The 20716-nt window shown below is 40.2% G+C and overlaps 1 protein-coding gene across 1 annotated transcript; it reads left to right on the top strand.

Annotated features, from left to right (window-relative positions):
• The first annotated feature begins 10519 nt into the window (after positions 1-10519).
• On the top strand, positions 10520-11521 carry LOC121477474 (glyceraldehyde-3-phosphate dehydrogenase-like). The gene has a single exon (XM_041731833.1). It carries the CDS (start codon positions 10520-10522, stop codon positions 11519-11521), a length of 1002 nt encoding a protein of 333 aa, XP_041587767.1.
• Positions 11522-20716: the final 9195 nt, after the last annotated feature.

A 20716-nucleotide genomic window follows, 5' to 3' on the forward strand; every position in this document is an offset into this window, starting at 1 on the left:
TGGAGTAAACAAATCATTTCAGTCTGAAGAAATCTAACAAAACAAGACAAAACAAAAGAAAATTGTCAACTAGGTGAAAAATAAAATCATGCCAACTTCTTGTTTCACACTGTATAGACAAAACAGCCAGTAATTACGTGGATGTTTCCCTTTCCAACTAGTTGCTTTGGTGTTAGGTTCTCATGGCCTCTAAGTTAGAAAAACCAAACACCAGGGAGGTAGGAGGAAAAGGGAAGGGAAATCTTTGCTAAAGGCAAATTAAAACCTTCAAAACCCTACTACCTGGATAAATAACTTGATTTGGACGTTAGATCTGACTGCACTTGCCAGGAACAGTTAACAACCTAGACTACATTGGAAAACAGATCCGTTGAGAAGTCTGCTCTGCATGATATGAATACGAGGTGTTCACAAATTCCGTGCATTTAAGTGTCTTCGGTCAACAATCGAATAGAAATGAAATAGCAAACATGGAGCACTTTTATGCCTCTTCAAAGAAAAAACTGAATTGTATCTCAATGACACTGAGGTGGTTTCATTTACTACCTTAAATCGATTACCCGTGATCAACCGAAGAAAATTTTCAATTTGCTTTTAATATGCAGTGATTCTGCGTACAACTCATTGGGCCAAGGCCTCAGTAACTGTATCAGAGAATAAATATGTCTTTTGAATTAGAAAGGAGGGCAGCCCAGGTGGCTCAGTGGTTTAGCGCCGCCTTCAGCCCAGGGCATGATCCTGGAGACCCAGGACCGAGTCTCATGTCGGGCTCCTTGCGTGGAGCCTGCTTCTCCCTCTGCCTGTGTCTCTGCCTCTCTCCCTCTGTCTCTCATGAATAAATAAATAAAATTTTTAAAAGAAAGGATGGAAAACCTGGCTGGGCCCAATACTGGGGCTCTTGAAACCCTGATGGGAACTAGTGAAAGACGCTGACCTCCATCCTTAGCAGTTAGGTGACCAGCAGCCTCTGGTTGCCCTAACCACTCACCAGCAAGATTACCAGGCAAACAGGCTGCAACAATTCAGGACCCAGAGCCAACTGCAATGACACTTGCTCCCAGTGTAGTCACCACCGTCTTGCTTTAGAAAGAAGGAAGTCAGAATTATTTTTAAGAAGTCGGAGACTTGGCAGCTGTTTGCTGAGGTGCGCTTTTTTTTTTTAATAATAAATTTATTTTTTATTGGTGTTCAATTTACCAACTTATTCACGTAATGCATATGTAGAAAAACAGCCCAAGAGGCCACCATGGTGAGAAGATCGAGGCTTCCCAGCCTCAACAAAGGTCAGGCTGTCCTATGTCTAAGGGCCCTGTTTTTCCCTTAAATAATATTAATAATAATGAAAAAAATTAAGTTTACAGCAGAATCCCGTCATTCATCGAAACATTGTATTGTACACTTTAAATATATACAATTTTTATTTGTTGAGTACACCTCAATAAAGCTGGAAAAAATAAACAATGGATATTTAAAGTACTCAATGACCAAAAGAACCCAAATCTTTTTTTTTAAGATTTATTTTGGGGGGCATCTGGGTGGCTCAGTTGGTTAAGCATCTGTCTTTGGCTCGGGTCATGGTCTCAGGGTTCTGGGATCAAACCCCACAAGGGGCTCCCTACTCAACCTGCTCCTCCCTCTGCCCCTTCCCCCATGCTCTGTCTCACTATCTCTGTCTCTCTCTCAAATAAATAAATAAAATCTTTTTTAAAAAAATTTCTTTTTCAGTAATCTCTACTCTCAGCCTGGGGCTCAAACTCACAACCCCGAGATTAACAGTCGCATTCTCACCAACTGAGCCAGCCAGGCGCCCCCACCCAAATCTTTCTTGCTGTGAATATATGCCTTTATATAATTGGAATGCAATTGTATAGCCTGCTTTTTTCACTTTGCACCATATGCTCATAATTTCCCCACAACTTCTTAAATTATTGAGAGACATTGTTTTAAATGGTTATAGAAGATGTTATTATATACATAGTATACTCCCAGTTTATTTTTTTCATTTTCCCAGGATCAGACATTAAGGTGGCTTCAAATTTTCTTTATTACAAATACCTAAGAAACAAGCATATTTAAACATACATTGTTGACTGTATATTTTCTTTGTCTAATAGCTTTCTTAATTTAAACTAATCATCATAAAAACCCAATGAAGTAAGTTCAAATGAAGAAATGTTGTGGATAGGAATAAGGGATTTGATCAAGGTCACACAGTCAGTAAGTAGAAGAGCACAGATCTGAAACTAGACTACCACCGTGTCTTAGAAGGGCATGCCATTTTTTAAGAATTTTTTGGTAATGATCACTAAGTTATTTTAGTATCTCCAAGAAAGAACAAATCAATTCATATTCTCTAAAGAACTGTCTAGGATGCCTGGGTGGCTCAGCACTTGAGCGTCTGCCTTCCGCTCAGGGTGTGATCCCGGGATCCTGGGATCGAGTCCCACATCGGGCTTCCTGCATGGAGCCTGCTTCTCCCTCTGCCTGTGTCTCTGCCTCTCTCTGTGTGTCTCTCATGAATAAATAAATAAATCTTTAAAAAAAAACTGTCTGACCCAGATGTTATGATTTAAAGGCTTCCATTTCTCAAATATACCAATGTTATGATATTTAAAATAGAAAATTCTTTTTATGCCATCATGAAAGAAATGTCGGGCAAGTAGTATCAAACTGCATGGTATCCATATACCTATTCAACACAAACCTCCTTTTAACAACCTGCAGGGAAGGAGAAAGAGACCCACCAATACTCCAAAAAGCCTACATTTCCACTTAGGAAGATGTTACCATGCCACATGCGTGCGCTATCAGGTGGTTTGGCACCCAATGTTTTCTCACTTAAACATGCAGAATTAATCAATATGAGGAAGATATGCTAAATATTCTAAAGCACATCCAAATAGCTATAAAAATTGGGCCTAAATTATTGAAAGGATAAATAAATTGTCATATATTCATGCAATAAAATACTCTACAGCAGTAATAATAGATGAATGTCATTAACAATTTTGAGAGGATAAAGCTAAATGCAAATGTGCACACTGTGAAATTCCATTTATATAAGGCTCAAATATGGGTAAAAATCATCTATGGTTTTGGGAAGTAAGTTTAGTTACCTCTGTGGAAGTTTAGATAGAGTTTGGTGACCAAGAGAACATAAGGTAGGCTTCTGAGGTGTGGTAATATTCTATTTTTGCTCTCGATGCTATTTATGAGAGTATACACCTGTTCTGTGAGGATTCACTGAGATCTGCCCTCATGACATGTGCAGTTTTCTGATATATGTCCTATTTCAACTTTTTGAAACTGGGCCCAAGTTAAAATACATGCAGAAGTAAAGCAAATGTTCACTTAAATAGCCTCTTGTAATAGAACTGAGGGATATCACCAATGTAATAAAAACACACAACAAAATCTCATATTAAGGAAGCTAGTTGCTAGATTTTGGAAGGATGACTTTTTTTTAGGATTTTATTTGTTTATTTGACAGAGAGAAGGCACAAACGGGGAGGGGTGAAGGGAGAGGGAGAGGGAGAACAGGCTCCCCACTGGTCAGGGAGCCTGATATGGGACTTCATCCCAGGACCTCGGGATCATGACCTGAGTTGGAGGCAGATGCTTAACCAACAGAGCCACCCAGGTATCTCTAGAGGAATGAATTAAAAGTAAAATTGTATTTGAAAGGTTTTAACCCAAAGTGACTTTTGAGGAGAGCTTTAGTCTGAGAGGAAGATTTTTAATTACAAATGTAATTTATTTAATAGAGAATTAATCAAATTTGTGGGTGCCTGGGTGGCTCAGCTGGTTAAACATCTGGCTTCAGCTTGGGTCATGATCCCAAGGTCCTGGGATGGAGCCCCGCATCTGCATCGGTCTCCCTGCTCAGTGGGGAGCCTGCTTCTCCCTCTCCCTCTGCACCTTCTCCCCATTCATCCTCTCTCTCTCTCTCTCTCAAATAAATAAATAAATAAATAAAAATCTTTAAAAAGAAAAAAAAGAACTATTTATATTTTCAATTCTTATGCCAGTTTTAGTAAGTGATCTCTTTTAAGGAATTTGTCCATTTCATATAACTTATTGAGTTATTGACATTCGTTGTCCATAACATTTTTTTACTCTCCTATTATCCTTCTAATGTCTATATTTCAAATCTTTAGTAATGTCACATCTTTTATTCCTGATATTGGTGATTTCTATAATTTTTTCTTGCTGAATCGACCTAGAGTTTTGTCAATCATATAGACATTTTTCAAAGAAAAATTTTAATTTTCAAAGGAAGCATCATCATCTTTTATAGTACATTTTATTGATTTTTGTTTTTATTTGTGGTAAATTTAATAAATTACTAAATTAATTATAGTATTAAATTTAATTACATTAAATAAAACACTATAATTTGTTTTTTAAAACACTATAATTTAAAAGAAACAGAAACTGTCACACTTGGTTTAAAAAGCAATATTCAGCTATTTGATGCTTGGAAAAAAAATCACTTTAGGGGCACGTGGGTGGCTCAGTTAGTTATACATCTGACTCTTAGTTTCAGCTCAGGTCATGGTCTCTGGCCCATGGGATCGAGCTTCATGTCAGGGTCTACTTGAGATTCTTTCTCTCTTCTTCTCCCTCTTTTCCTCTCCCCATTTTCAGTCACTCTCTATCTCTTAAATAAATAAGTAAAATCTTTTTTAAAAACTTATTTTAAATATATAGGCACAGGTAGGTTTAAAGTAAGAGGATGAGAAAGATAGAAAGCATAAGAATTTGGGAATGTCTTTATTAATATCAGACAGATTTTAGAACAAGGAACATTATCAGGATAGAGAGATTCCATAACAACATTGACTCATCAAGAAAACATAATACTGAATGTATAATGCACTCATGAGCAAAGTTTTGAAGTTCATAAAGCAAAAACTTTTAGAGTATAAAAGGAAAAACAAATTCATATAATTGGCAATTTCAATACTCCTTCCTTAATAGTTGATAGAACAAATAGATAAGAAATCAGAGGGATCCCTGGGTGGCGCAGCGGTTTGGCACCTGCCTTTGGCCCAGGGCGCGATCCTGGAGACCCAGGATCGAATCCCACGTCGGGCTCCCAGTGCATGGAGCCTGCTTCTCCCTCTGCCTATGTCTCTGCCTCTCTCTCTCTCTCTGTGACTATCATAAATAAATAAAAATTAAAAAAAAAAAAAGAAATCAGAAAGGAAAGACACCTGCTTGGCTCGGTTAGCTAAGCATCTCACTCTTGGTTTCAGCTCAGGTTATGATCTCAGGGTTGTGGAATCCAGCCGTGTTGGGCTCTATGGCTGCACATAGAACTTGCCTAAGATTCTCTCTCCCTCTCTTTCTGCCCCTCCTTCCTCCAAAGAAAAGAAAGAAGTCAGAAAAGATATAGAAGACTAGAACAATACTTCCAGCAAACTAGACCTATTGACAATTATAGAACACTCCATTTAGCAATATAAAAATGACTTTTTAGACATTTTTAGAATGTCTCCATGGAGGATACAGACAATTACATACTAAAATATCTCATCAGGAAAAACTACAGATCAAAAGTTAAAAAAAAAATCTGGATCAAAAACCATGGTTTTCAAACTTGGCTGCACATTAGAATCATCTGGGAAATTTTAAAAAATCTAGCACCCAGATCACTCTCCAGACCAATCTGATCAGAATCAGGTAAAAGAGGTGGTGACCACATTAACCCAAGAGGGCTAGTTCTGGGTGAAATTGTTAGATAGTAAAGTTTCTCTTGGGAGGAGTTGACTTACCCTTTTTCTTGCTCTACTCCTTTCTGTGACGCCTTCTTCCTCTCACTCAATCCCATCCCATTAGGAGATAAATACCCTAAAGTGTTTTCCAACTCTGTCTACTTCAAAACCTCCTCTTAGAAAATAATCATCTTTGTCATTTACTTCTTTATACAAATATGTGTCAAAACTCCTTACATTAAGAATTAAACCTCATTTTTAAATCATTATCCTCAATTAAAAGAATTTCAACCATTTACTTATAAATGCAATATAACATTAAAAAGGTGTTTTTGGTTTTGTGTTTTGCTTGTCCCTAGAAGATCCTTTAAAGGTATAAGATAGTGATTAGATAGGTAATACCTATTTATAGAATCATAAAATTACAAAGTTAGAAAGAATCAAAGTTGAGATGCCTGGCTGGCTCAGTCAATGGAGCTTGGGGACTTCATCTCAGGGTTGTAAGTTCAAGCCCCATGATGGGTGTAGAGATTACTTAGAAACAATGTATAAAAAAAAAAAGAAAGAAAGGAAAAAAAAGAAAAAAAGAAAAGAAAAGAAAGAATCCAAGCAAAAACTTCATTTATCTCCATATCCCAAGTATAACCCCACCCATCTAAGAAGTGATTGTCTAGCTTTTGCTTAAATAACTATGACAAAACTTCTTTCCTCATTCTAGCTTTAGTCATTGCACATAATGATTTTGAAAATTATGGAACAAAATACAAATTGTTAATGATATCTTATTAATTTTAAAAATTACTGTAAGATGACTATAGTAAGATGACTAAAGAGTTACAACTCCAGTACCAAGTGCTATCAATTGACCAAAATGACTTAACCTCTCTAGGCATCAGTTCACCCATCTGTAAAATGGGGACATTTACAAATTTGTTAAGACAAACTTTAATGAGTTAATATAAATAAAATTTCTGGGACAATGCCTAGAACAATTTTGGCTGGTTTGATTATATGATTGCTTGGGGCTTCTCAGAGTAGCATAATGAAAAGACACCAGCTCTTTCCAGGCGGCCATGAGTTAGCAGGATCAGCCATGGTGTAAGAGAACACAGGTCCACATGACTCTCAACCACTTCTGAACCATACCGTGGCTGCAACTCTAAAAGAAAGTTTGCAAACTGACAAGTACCAGCAGAGAACAAGGTAATTGAACAACTGAGGCAATTAAAGGTAATCAATTGAGATTCTTTTTTTTCTCCTTTGTTAAACAATTTTTATTGCAGTTATAATGTTGTAATTAGAGATTAAAAGAAAATAATTTTTTTAAAGCCTACCCTTATTTTGGATAGGAATTTCCATCCATAGTATCCATTGAGGTCCTCGTGAACCTTTTGCAATAAACCTCTCTATTGTTTGAATATTTGTGCCCCTCCTGCAAAACTCTTACATTGAAATTCTAACAACAAAGATGCTGATATTAGTAGGCGGGGGGCTTAAATCATGAGGGTGGAGCCCTTGGGAGTGCAATTAGTGTCTTATAAAAGAGACTCCAGAAGATTCTTAGCCCCTTTTACCATGTGGGGATGCAAAGAGAAGTCTGTGACCCGGAAGAGGGCCTCCTATAACCATGATGGCACCATGAACCTGTAAGAAAAAAGTTTCAACGTTTATAGCCACCCCGTCTGTGGTATTTTGTTAAGGCAGCCCGAACAGATGAAGAAATTCTATCTTGCTCAGAGCACTTTACATCTGTTAATTCTCCTTTGTTTCTGCCATTTGGAGAAGAGTTTTCTAGGCAAAAGCCTCCTGCTTTTATGTCCTTAAGTGTAATTTATTAGTATAAAAATATTTACCATATTACTAATTATTCTTCAAATAAATTTTCATAGCTTCATGCTGCATCATGATTTACTTCTAAGCTCCTATTGTTGGACATTTAATTCACTTCCATTTTTCACTCAGAATAAAAAGCTAATGAACATCTTTGCTGATAAATTTGTGGGTTCATTTATGACTATTCCCTCAAGGTACTAGGCCACATGTCTGTAATGCCATGTTGTTAATAGCCTGGATGACATCAGCATTTTGGGCAACAGCCTGAACACACTGCTTATTCACATGGAGCTTTGGTCAACCCAAAGAGCCCTCTTTTTCACATTTGTTACTGTTTAACCACATATCCTCCTCTCGGCCGAAAACATTTTGTTTGTAACCCATCATGCCAAGCCTATCGAGATTATTTTTTCAAATTTTTAGTGCTTAGTTTGCAGAGTTTTCAATGTAGGCACTCTCACAGATATATACAGAAAATATTTGCTTGCCCACAAACCAAAAAAGAGAAAAAAATATTTTTTTGTAGAATTAACACCACACAGTTTTCAAACTTTGCTGGAACCCCCACCTTATAAAAGGAGCTTCTGTGTTGCAGTATCTGCTTCCCCACATCCATTCCCTCCCATGCTTCACAGAGTAAGACTCTCTTTAAGACATTCTAGAAGTCTGGGCTACATCAGCCTCCCCTCCTCTAACATGTCCTGGCTTTCTCCCAAATCAGAAGGTTCATAGCCTTCCAGAGATGCCTAAAATGCCACCTCCTTATGTCCATTTTCAATCTTTCTTTCATGTCTAGCTGCCTCTTTTCTTTCCTTTTTTTTTTTTCTTTTTCTTTTTTTTTAGATTTTATTTATTTATTCATGAGAGACACAGAGAGAGAAAGAGAGAGGCAGAGGGAAAAGGCAGGCTCCACGCAGGGAGCCGATGCAGAACTCGATCCAGGGACTCCAAGATCACATCCTGGGGGGAAGGCAGGTGCTAAACGGCTGAGCCACCCAGGGATCCCCCTAGGTGCCTCCTTAATGTGAAATCATCAGAGGAAAGAGCTCTATTTTGGCAATACCAAATGGGGTGGCCCCTATTAGGCGACTATTAACATCAATGCAGCTCCTGACTTCAGCAAATATTTATTGTGGGCCTACTATACACACTGCTTCAAGCTTAGACACTCTGATTCTCTGAAGATACAAAAAAGCTGCTTCCTCCAAAGAGCTCAGAGTTCAACGGGTTTGTATCGAATGGGGTGATGAAGTAGAAAAATTCAGCAGGGAATAATTCACAAATTATCTAGAAAGCCAAGTATTAAGTTCTCAAAGGTAATGATTGCCAAGAATAGCCTCACCACACTCCTCTTGGCAGAGGTGACCACTCCTCTCTTGTACTAGAGTGTCCCGTCCGGTACCCCTAGCAGAGCACTTATCTTACTTTTGAAATTACTTGAGCTCATGTCTGTCTCCCCCCACCAAACTCAGTGCCCCAATTCCCTCCTGCGCACCAAGGACCAATGCGGTACCTGAACAAAGTAGGTACTCAGCAGGTGTTCACCGAAGGTGTACATGTTTAAATCTATATGCAACTGCCATAGGGAAAATGGCTTGAAAAAACAAATACCTGCCACCTTAAAATCTGCGACAAACTTTTTAAAAACTCTTAATTTTAAGAGTAGCCCCGAAAAGAAAATGAAAATTACTTTGAAATCGTGCGGCTAAACTGTCATTCTCCCTATTTTACAACTTTGCAATCACTTTATGGATTTCCCAGCCAAGTATTTGTGTCTGGGTGGTGAAACCCATGGAAGTAAAATAAATGTAAATGCCAAGGAATCTGGGTGACATATTCACATCAGATTTCAGAAGAGAAAGAATAAAAGCTTACAAGTGCTAATCTAACTCCAAACTGACAAAATAAAGACAAATTAATGTAGGCTCTCTGGAAAGTCTGGAGCTGAGTAAGCTATAATGCTTGAAAAAAAATAGGTAAACAGTCCCTTCTTCTGGTCATTATCTTCTGAAGTGCATGAGACATTAAATAAACAGTCATATTATGTTCAAAATACTCCTAAGATGAAAAAGACTGTCAACCAAGCATTTGCAAAAGATAATGGCAAAGAAAAGACAACATCATAGAAGTAAGACATCCGGAAAATAAAATCATTTAGCAGCCTTTCAGAACTGACAGATTCTGAAGGAGGCAGGTTTCTTCCTACCCAAATTTTTTTTAAGAAAAAAACTTATGAAAAATGATTTTTTTTTGTTGTTTATTTATTTATCTTGGTGCCTTAAGGGCTGAAGAGGATTCGTGACCTGTTAGTCTAGCTCTCCCTTCTTCCCCACTGGCAGGTGAAGAAACTGAGGCCTCAGTGACCTTTCAAAGTCAAGAGCAGGGCAAGGCCTGGGATCCCAGTCTAGAGCTTATGGTCCAATGCCCTGGCTCACAACAAACACATTGGCATCCCCTGAACTTGACTCACGGGGCCATGCTCAAAGGCTTAGGGAAAACTTTGGGGGCTGTTAAAAAACAAGACCACACAACAAGTAAATACACTAGACTGGATCCTGTACTGGGGGGAGGGGCAAATTCTGTGAAGGACATTATTAAGATAATTTTTAAAATTTTAATATCAGTAATAGAATTTAAGTTATGTTAAATTTTCTGAGTTTATAATTACCATGGTTATGTGAGAAAATGTCTTTTTTCATAGGAGATTCATGTTTAAATATTTCAGCATAAAGAGGCATAATGGCCTGGAGTTGGTTCTTGAATGGTTTGGAAAAAATACATTTTTTAAAGAGAAAGAAATAAAACAGATTTGACAAAATATTAGCAATTAGTGAATCTGGGTGAAGGATATACTGGGATTCTTCTTCTTTTTTTTTTTTTTAAGACTTTGTTTTTAGGCTCTGTGCTCCTCCCTGCTGGACAGACAGCTGCATCTTCTGGTGCAGTGCCAGCTGTGTCACCAAGACACGATGGTGAAGGTCGGAGTGAACAGATTTGGCCGTATTGGGCACCTGGTCACCAAGGCTGCTTTTAACTCTGGCAAAGTGGATATTGTCACCATCAATGACCCCTTCATTGACCTCGACGACATGGTGTACATATTCCAGTATGATTCTACCCTCAGCCAATTCCACGGCACAGTCAAGGCTGAGAACGGGAAACTTGTCATCAACGGGAAGTCCATCTCCATCTTCCAGGAGCAAGATCCCACCAACATCAAATGGGGTGATGCTGGTGCTGAATATGTTGTGGAGTACATTGGGGTCTTCACCATCATGGAGAAGGCTGGGGCTCACTTGAAGGGTGAAGCCAAGAGGGTCATCATCTCTGCTCCTTCTGCTGATGCCCCCAGGTTTGTGATGGGCATGAACCACGAGAAGTATGACAACTCCCTCAAGATTGTCAGCAATGCCTCCTGCACCACCAACTGCTTGGCTCCTCTAGCCAAAGTCATCCATGACCACTTCGGCATCATGGAGGGCCTCATGACCACCGTCCATGCCATCACTGCCACCCAGAAGACCGTGGACGGCCCCTCTGGGAAGCTATGGTGTGACGGCCAAGGGGCTGCCCAGAGCATCATCCCTGCTTCCACTGGCGCCGCCAAGGCTGTGGGCAAGGTCATCCCTGAGCTGAACGGGAAGCTCACTGGCATGGCCTTCTGTGTCCCCACCTCCAATGTGTCAGTTGTGGATCTGACCTGCCGCCTGGAGAAAGCTGCCAAATATGACGACATCAAGAAGGTGGTGAAGCAGGCATCGGAGGACCCCCTCAAGGGCATCCTGGGCTACACTGAGGACCAGGTTGTCTCTTGCGACTTCAACAGTGACACCCACTCTTCCACCTTCGACGCCGGGGCTGGCATTGCCCTCAATGGCCATTTTGTCAAGCTCATTTCCTGGTATGAAAATGAATTCAGCTACAGCAACCAGGTGGTGAACCTCATGGTCCACATGGCCTCCAAAGAGTAAGGGCCTCCTGGACCACCAGCCCCAGCAAGAACAAAAGGAAGAGAGAGGCCCTCAGCTGTTGGGGAGTCCCTGCCCCAACTTAATCCCCCAACACACTGAGAATCTCCTGACCTCCAATTTACATCCCAGACCCCGAGGAAAGGGAGGGGCTTGGGGAGCCCTACCTTGTCATATACCATCAATAAAGTATACTGTACCCCCCCAAAAAAGACTTTGTTTTTAAGTTATCTCTACACCCAACATGGGGTTCAAACTTATAGCCCAGAGATCAAGAGTTACATGTTCTACCACCTGAGCCAGCCAGGCGCCCCCACAGGGATTCTTCATACCACTTTTTACGAGTCTTTTTTGTAAGTTGAAATGATCTCAAAATAAAAGCTTAAAGAATATTTTAAAAACTAGATGTTCTGTATATGTATTCTGGGCCAATAAGCAAAAGTACTTGCATGACCCCATCCTGACCAGGCCTACTCTGAAAGAGAAGGGGACAAGTAGTCCTTCCTTTGTGTGGTGTGCAGGACACAGAAATTCCCAGCAGACAGGATGCTCAGCCACTGAAGTCAGCCAACCCTCCAATCGAGTCAGTATCAACTGGAAATAGCAGGAGCCGAGTCCAGAGGCAACAGAGTTAGTTTGGGGCCCAGGCTCTGGGACCAGACAAGCTTGTAGTCCTAGCTTTTTGCATCTCACTGGCTCTGTGACTGAGGCAGGTTGCCTGACTTGTCTGCATCTCTGCATTCCCATCAAACAATACCTATATCACAGAGTGATGGTAAGGATTAAATGACCTAAAGCACACAGATTTCTAGGCCTGGCACAAAACAAATTTTCAAAGTGGAAATTGTTATCATTATTATCAGGTACTGAGTTTAAATATACATGCTGGAGCAGCCCCAGTAGTGCAGCGGTTTGGCGCCCGCCTTTGGCCCAGGGAGTGATCCTGGAGACCGGGGATCGAGTCCCATGTCGGGCTCCCTGCATGGAACTTGCTTTTCCCTCTGCCTGTGTCTCTGCCTCTCTCTCTCTCTCTCTCTCTCTCTCTCTGTCTCTATGAATTAATAAATAAAACCATAAATAAATAAATAAACAGGCTGTCAGAAAACATCTCATTCACTCACTCATTTGCATCTTCACTCATATCCACAAACTTCTATTTTGACAAGAACTGTGCCGGGCATAGCATGTTCAACAACGCAGGTGATGATTCCCTTCCCAGAGGGCTTACATTGTCCGGGGAATCAGCAGGTGAATAGGCGATCCCACCAAGAGAGAGTCCAGGGATGTGAGTGGCCAGCATGAATGAGAAAATGTTCAGGATGGAGGAGGAACCCTGGCACAGGCACTGAAGCCAACCTGCAGGGGCCAGGGAGGAGGTGCCAACTGGGCTGAGATCAGGAGGATGGGTAGGAGTGAGGCAGGCAAAGGTGGATCACAGGGAAGCACATTCTAGTCAGTAGGAGCAGAAAATATATGCAGAGGGGTGGTAGTGCCCTTGAGGAAACAGCAGCACAGGCACATACCAGCAGAGGTGCCAAGGGTGCTGGAGATGGAGTATGAGAGACATTTCCTGGGGGTGGAGCTAAACAGTAGGTTAGAGCCAGAGACAGGTCCTTGGAGTGTTAAGGAGCTTAGCTTTTTCCTAAAGAAACTTCTGAACGGTTGTAAACAAAGGACAGATAAAAACAGATAAGAATTTTAGAAAAATTATTTTGGTTACAATCCATTCCTCAGGACCATGGTTGGGGATGGAACCCTGGCTTGAGATGATGGTGATAGCAGCGAGGCTAGATTCCAGAAGAATCTGGAGAGAGTATAAAAGGATTTGGTACTTGCCTGAAGGTAGGTAAGGAAAAGGAGGAGTCTAGGGAAATCTCGGTTTCTAGGTCATGAGGTCTATTTCGTTGGCAAGATAATGGTCCCATTAACCGAAACAGGAAATAGCATGTGGAAGGTTGTGGACACATAGGGAAGGAATGTTCTCCCACTACTAGAAATTGCTGGGTTTATCAGTCACGTGGGGTGGGTGAGGGTGCCTCTGGGGGGCCTGAAGGCATAGAGAGAAAATAGGACAGAGAGTGTATTTCTAAGGAGGTGGAAAGTGATGTGAAGATACATTTTCCCCTTCTCACGGTTTTGCCAAGGGCCAGGTTGACAGATTACACATTTTGAGAACTTGTAATCCTCTCACTAAGAACTATGTGAAGAAATAGCTGAGAAAAAGTTTTAAGACACATACATTCTATAAGCCAGCAATTCCACTTCTAGAAACCTGTCCTACAACTACACTGGCATTTGTGAACACAAGAAGAACGTACAAAGTCTATCCATGGGGAATTAATAAACCAACCATGATACAACCTTACTATGAAATACAAATAACTATTAAAAGAACAAGGTAATCGGAGTACACGGGGAACAGAAAAATCTCTTGAAATGTGTTTCAAAGACATAAGGAGTAGAAAGCCACCTGTCATATTGCATTTCTGCTTACTTAAACTCTCTGTGTGGGTTTGGGAGTGGGGACTACATCACGTATGTGTGTGTGTGTGTGTGTGTGTGTGTGTGTGGTATACAGAAGTGGAAAGACAGGGTAGCCCAGGTGGCTCATCGGTTTAGTGCCACCTGCAGCCCAGGGCGTGATCCCTGCATGGAGCCTGCTTCTCCCTCTGCCTGTGTCTCTGCCTCTCTCTCACTCTCTCTCTGTCTCTCATGAATAAATAAAAAAAATATTTTTTAAAAAAGTGGAAAGACACATGCCAAACTATTAACATCCCAGTGATGAGAGTAAAACTAGAGACAGAAAGTTAGGGGTAGGATGAAAGGGAGCTTATATTTGAATTAAAATATTCTGTCTTGTTTGAACTTCTTTTATAATAAACCTATCTTCATGTTGCATGTGTATATTTTTTAAAATTTTTATTCATTTATTCGGGAGAGAGCACAAGTGGGAGTGGGGGGAAGGGGCAGAGGGAGAGGGAGAAGCAGAGTCCCCACTGAGCAGGGAGCCCTGATAATGATGATGTGGGGCAATCCCAGGACCCTGAGATCATGACATGACCCGAAGGCAGATGTTTAGCTGACTGAGCCACCCAGGTGCCACACATGTGTATATTTAAAAAAAAAAAAATCTAAAAGTTGGGGGAGGAGTTTGGAAAATGCAAAGATTTCATTCAATAAATAAATATTCATTCAGGTCCAACTGTGCATCAAGTACCAATTAGACACAAGGGTATCACACGGAACAACAAGAGCAGGGGTGCTTTCCTCATAGAGTTTATAGTCTAGCAGTGAAGACAGACCATTAAACATGTGATTATAATAAGAAATGACAACACCTCAGCCAAGAGAGTAGGCATTAGGTCGGTATGAGGCACATAGGAGGCCTAGGAGAAATCAAGGATGGCTTTCTGGAGAGGGTACATTAAGTTAAGACCTGGAAGATTGGCAGGAGTTAGGAGAGAGAGAGTTTCCACTGCTGGATGGAAGCTGAGAAGGCAGGTACAGTTGGAGACAGAAGTGAGAGAGGAAGCTGGAGATTTAAGCACAGAAGTTTATGAAAGGGCATAGAACTTGCCATGCCATCGAATTTGGATTTTTTTCTTTACCATGAGAACCACTGACACGCTTCAAGCAAGGTAGTGACATCTCCAGATTTGCCACTTGGATTGATCGCTCCATCAGCTGCTATTCCCAGTTGTGTACTCAGAGGCATGGATGGGATCAGCTGGAATGAAAAGAGAAGAAAAGAAGATTCAGGACTCCTGGTTTGGGAAAGAGACTGTAGTAGATCAAGCCTGCCTACACTAGACTCGGTGAACTAATGCAGGCAAGCGATGCAAGTAGCAGAGGTGGGAAATAAGCAGACAGGCTGGTACAGAAGGCAAACAGATGACCAACATGTATAAATCATCACATTGAATATTCCAGTGGGGTGGAGTGAATGCTAGGAGTGAAGTCCAAACACTAACCCTGCAGTATGAAAGAAGGAGTAGCTGATCCCAACTGGAGAGCAAAAGGCTCCTGGAAGAGGTGGTATTCGAAATGGGTGGTGAAGGATACACAGGACCTTCAAAAGACCAAAGAAAAACCACAGTAGCATGTTTCGCTAGAGGCAACTATGTGGGCATAAAGACAGAAAAGTCCAGAAAGAAGTTCAGTGGAGCTGAAGGACATGGCACTTGTGATTCCATCAAGGGAAAGCCAGATGGGAAAGTGAATTGAGAACAGACACTGACTGTAGCACTAGCTAACAGAAATGACGTGTGTGCCAAGCTCTCTTCTTCACAACATGTGGTACAAAATACACGAGCTTCCTGGTGTGCTCCCTGAATCCCCACTAGAGTGAATGTTCCACGGGGGAAGGACCCAGGCAATCTTATTTACCACTCTCTCCAAAAGCCTCCTTCAGTCCCTAGCTTCTGGTAAGTGCTCAGCAAGTGCTTGTTCAATGAATCAATAAGTGAGTGAATTAATAAATGCAAGTGTAAAGCACTTAATATGATGGATGACACAAAATACTCTAATAAATCATAATTATTATTCATAATAACAGTCATTATTACCATCATCATGTATTGGAAAGCATTGGAAGAAAAACTACCTGATGAGTTGCGGAGATTGGCCAATTATCTTGCCTTAAGTGCCTTGTTTGAAATATATCATTACTCCCCAAAATTCACTGTCTCATCTATAAGCTTAAATCTTTAGCAGAGAGTTCAAAGTCCTTCATTCTTTAATTCCATCTTAACTTTCAAGAAACTCAAGTTTCATTCATTGCAAGTTATTCTTCCCTCTTCCCTCCCACCTGCCCAGTCAACAGTTCCCTTCTTTCTAGTTTGGAGGCAAACTCCAATGCCTGGGGGGAGGCAGACTGGAGACAGACAACATAAAGGCCATAAATAAATAATAATAATATCCAGCATTTAGCCCAGGCCCCTTAACTAAGCTAAGCAAATTACTCATTAACAACCTACAAGTAGGTATTAGTTTTATTTCTATTTCCTGGGGGTGGGAGCTCCTATTTGGGGAGCTGGGACAGGAACTTGCTTCAGAGGCCTTGTTTGAAATGAAAACCAGATCATTTTCCTTGTTATCACTGCGGAGCTTCTGTGAACCCAAAATTTGGATTGTAATTTTTTTTTAAGCTTTTATTCATTTATTTGAGGGGTGGGGGGGAGAGTGGCAGAGGAAGAGGGAGAAGCAGACTTCCTCGCTGAGCAGAGAGACCAACTCAGGCTCTTCATCCCAGGATCCAGGGATCACGACCAAAGCTGAAGGCAGACACTTAACCACTTACCCAGCCCAGCTACCCAGGCGCCCCTTGGGTTCTATCTTCAAGTCAATGATGGCACAGGCTCTAGTTTGAGGGGACTACCCTGACTATTCAGGGACGAGTTCACAGTGACATTTTTCTGGAGCACAGGGTACATTTAGGGTGACAAGGCAAGAGAGAACTGGGATGTTGGTTGGAACCAGATCGCAGGATACTTACTGTCCCTTACTTGCTGAGAAATGGAAAAACAGAAGTGTGAGCCAGGAAGCCGCACAACCAGGTAAGCATTTATTAGGCAACTCTTCTGGAAAAGCAGTGTTTTATGGACTCAGCAATAATTGTATACACCTAACCATGGTTCGTCCTGCCTTCAGTGGGTTTCTGGTCCCGCGAGAGAGGTAGAGTACACACACATTTGGACCCAAAGTGAGGAGAGCCTGTCAAGCTCAACCAGCTGAACAGACAAGGGCCAAGTTCACTCTTAGCGATCTAGCAAGGACTCAGAGGGCAGGGGCTGAAGTGTCCATAATCCAGTTCCCAGCCCACAGGCTCCTCTCAGCTGTGCTCCTGTCCCGTCTCATGAATAAAGACTGAAGATAATGGAGGTCTTTATCACCTCCTTATCAGAAAATCTGCATTCCCATTCATATGAACTTCTTCCTAAAACCAGAAATCTCTGGTTGGAAATATTCCCCTCAAACCAATCTAGCTTTCTGCATCAAATTAACCCTAACCACCTCAGGCCAGTTCACTTGTTGGGCCTCCCCCAGATTCTGGCTCCAGTAGTGTAATCGTCATTTGCAAAGGTTAAGGAAAGATCAAAATCTCCAGATCATTGCCTGAGTGTAAAACCTGGACAGGAGAAATGGTTTTGTTTTTGTTTTTGTTTTTTGTTTTTTGACAAAAGAAATCATGCCTTAAGAAAAACGTATGTTCAACTGGTTTTTTTGTTCACGATTACAAAAGTTCTAATGCAATGAACCAATAAAAACAGAGTCCTATACAGTAAATCCTCCATAACCCCAGCCGCAAAGATAACCAATGAGCAATGTGGTGTGTGTCACTTCTGATTTCTGACTAATTTTTTGATTGCCAGAGAAGAGACAGATACATAACATGAATCCACACATAAATAAGCCATACATGCTGTTTTGCATCTTTTTATCACCCAGCAATGTAGCTTTCATTCACTTTTAATGCCACATAGTATTCTAGTATATACAAACCCTATTTTTCTTATCAAATCCCACATCCATACTTATTTCCTTCAATTGTTTATTACTTATGCATTTGCTTTTTATTCTTATTACAAAAATACTGTTTTAACATCCTTGTGCATATGTTTGTACAGTTGTGTTTAATAATAATAAAGTATAATTTCTTTATAAAAACAACAATCCATTTTCATTTGAATTGATACTAAAACCACTCTAATTGGATGAAAATGCCTACTTCTCCATCATCTCACCACAGCAGGTAAGCTAAAAGTTTTATGAGGGTAACCATGAATTGTCATAGGACAAGAAGGCACATCACTACTTATCCTTTTCATCCCCAGGCTAAATAAAACAGAAACGGCATATGAACAAGGGTCATAGTGCAGTTGTATCATTTACAGTGCATAGATTCAGATTGGGGGGGGGGATATTAGACTCAGAACAAACAAGGGAAGACTGGTGAAGGCCTTTGGTTCGAGGCAGGAGATTGAAAAAGCAAAAGACCTTGCTAGAGAAATGCTTCTCTATGGGAAATGATAAGATTGTAGTTTGGAAAGATTAATTTGGAAATTCACTAGTGTTCCGCTGGAAATTTGACAGTGCTTTAAAAACTTATCTTGGTGGCCACTACACAAAATACATTGTTATCAGACAAAATAAGTACTTTTGTGGTTTGGTAAGGCAATGCTAGAAACTCTGAAGGGCAGCTTTTCTCTGGGAAATCACACTTGCTTCTAACACAAGAGCTGGTGGCTGTGTGCCACCAACACTCAACAGTCATTTGGACACTCCTACTCCTAGAGGACCCACAACAGCAGAAAAGAGGTTGCAATGCATTGATCACTCCAGTCAAATGGCCTGTGTGGGTGGTGGCTCAGACACTGGCTGGCTGCACAGACCTAGCTGGACAAGCCACTTAACTCGGCTAAACCTCTGTCCCCCATCTTGTAAAATGAAGGCATCAATGGGATGCTTTCCAAGGTATTGTTCAGCTCTACAAACTGTCAGACGCCAGGACTGGCCCTGGTATATTTATCAGGTTCTTGGAAATTCTGATACTAACCAAAGTTCAAGAACCACTGAATGTGGGAAACAATGAAAAAGGAGTTTTTGCAAACATATAGCCATTGTGACAATTAGTGGAATGATACAGCAAAGTGTTGAGTATTCCTAAAATATCATTTTTATCATAAGGCCTTGTTTCCTCAATGACTTTACTTCTGGGAAGGAGAAATTCTTTAAATGTGGTCATGTCTTTGCCCACCTGTAGAAAATGTCTCTTGGGGACATTTTACATGGTTTGACCCCAGTACATGGTTTGACCACCTGGCCCTTAGTGATCACTCTAGGATATGATTATTCTTCTTCACATATGTTGCAGGTCTCTACACTGCTAAGAGCACTAACACCATGCTTCCATTAGGTATCTCACTTTAAAGCTTTCAAAGCCCATGCAGATTTATTTCATTTGATTTTACACTCATCCAAAGGAAAATATCACTATATCCTTTTGGGGATGCTGATTTCCCAGGGTCTTCAAATGCCCTCTTAGACACACTGGACTATACACCCATTAAGAAGAGGAGATGGGGGCACCTGGGTGGCTCAATCAATTAAGCATTTGCCTATGGTTAAGATAATCCTGGAGTCTTGGGATCAAGTCCTGCATTGGGCTTTCTGCTTAGGAAAAAGTCTGCTTCTCTCTCTCTCTCTCTCTGTGTGTGTGTGTGTACATGTGCTCTCTCTCTCATAGATAGATAGATAGATAGATAGATAGATAGATGATAGATAGATAGATAATAGATAGATAGATAGAGGATAGATAGATAGATAAATCTTTTTAAATGGGGGAATGATGTATTATTCACTGTTATGTCCTAATCACCTGGAATATATATTCATAACAGGGTAGCTACTCAAAAAGATCAAAGATGGATACTAATTTTTGCTACTCTTATTCCCTAAAGATGCTGTATTTTGATCTATATGATTGATCTATGTGATTGTTGATTGCTATGTTCCAAATGCCTGGAACAGTCTGGCAAATATTAGATACTCAGTAATTTAAATATATATATGTATATATATGTATATATGTATAAAATAAAATAACACATTTTTATCTTTAATGACTAACCTAGTGTTTGGACCAGAAATATGCTTACTAAGTGTGTGAAGAATGAAGTATTACAAGGGGAAAAAAGGGAAATGAGGGTGGGGAAGACCTTAAATATTTAAACCATAAAATCAAATTATCTAACTTAGAGTAATTATTAAATAAACATCCACTACATTAAGCCATTAATAAAATGACTTTATGTTACTTGATTTTTAAGTATGCATATGTATTTCTTCGATAAAAATAGATTTTAAATTTTTAGATATGCTTTTTCACAAGATAAATGAAGAGAAGCTTTGCAGTATGATTGGAACCAAGTAAAATAAAATTTATGAATGTAAAAAAGACTAGGAAGCTTGATTATTTCAGGATAAATGAGTTAGTGGCTGACTTTTATGCTCTTCTTTTATCACTATTTGCTGAATTTTTCTATCCTACACGTGTTTTGCTTTTGTAATAATGAGAAAAAAGAGAAAATGAAAGAAAAATAGATGAAAAAATACATTAAAATTCTAACAATGGTTTAATGCAGTAGTGAAGACATGGGTTTGTTTTTTTAAAATTATTTTCTCAATCTTTAAATATTT

The sequence above is a fragment of the Vulpes lagopus genome, chromosome 17 (genome assembly GCF_018345385.1).
Source record: "Vulpes lagopus strain Blue_001 chromosome 17, ASM1834538v1, whole genome shotgun sequence".
NCBI lineage: Eukaryota > Metazoa > Chordata > Mammalia > Carnivora > Canidae > Vulpes > Vulpes lagopus.

What these genes read in the sequence shown, in the direction of transcription:
- LOC121477474 (XM_041731833.1), top strand. Translation starts at nt 10,520, where the DNA reads ATGGTGAAGGTCGGAGTGAACAGATTTGGCCGTATTGGGCACCTGGTC.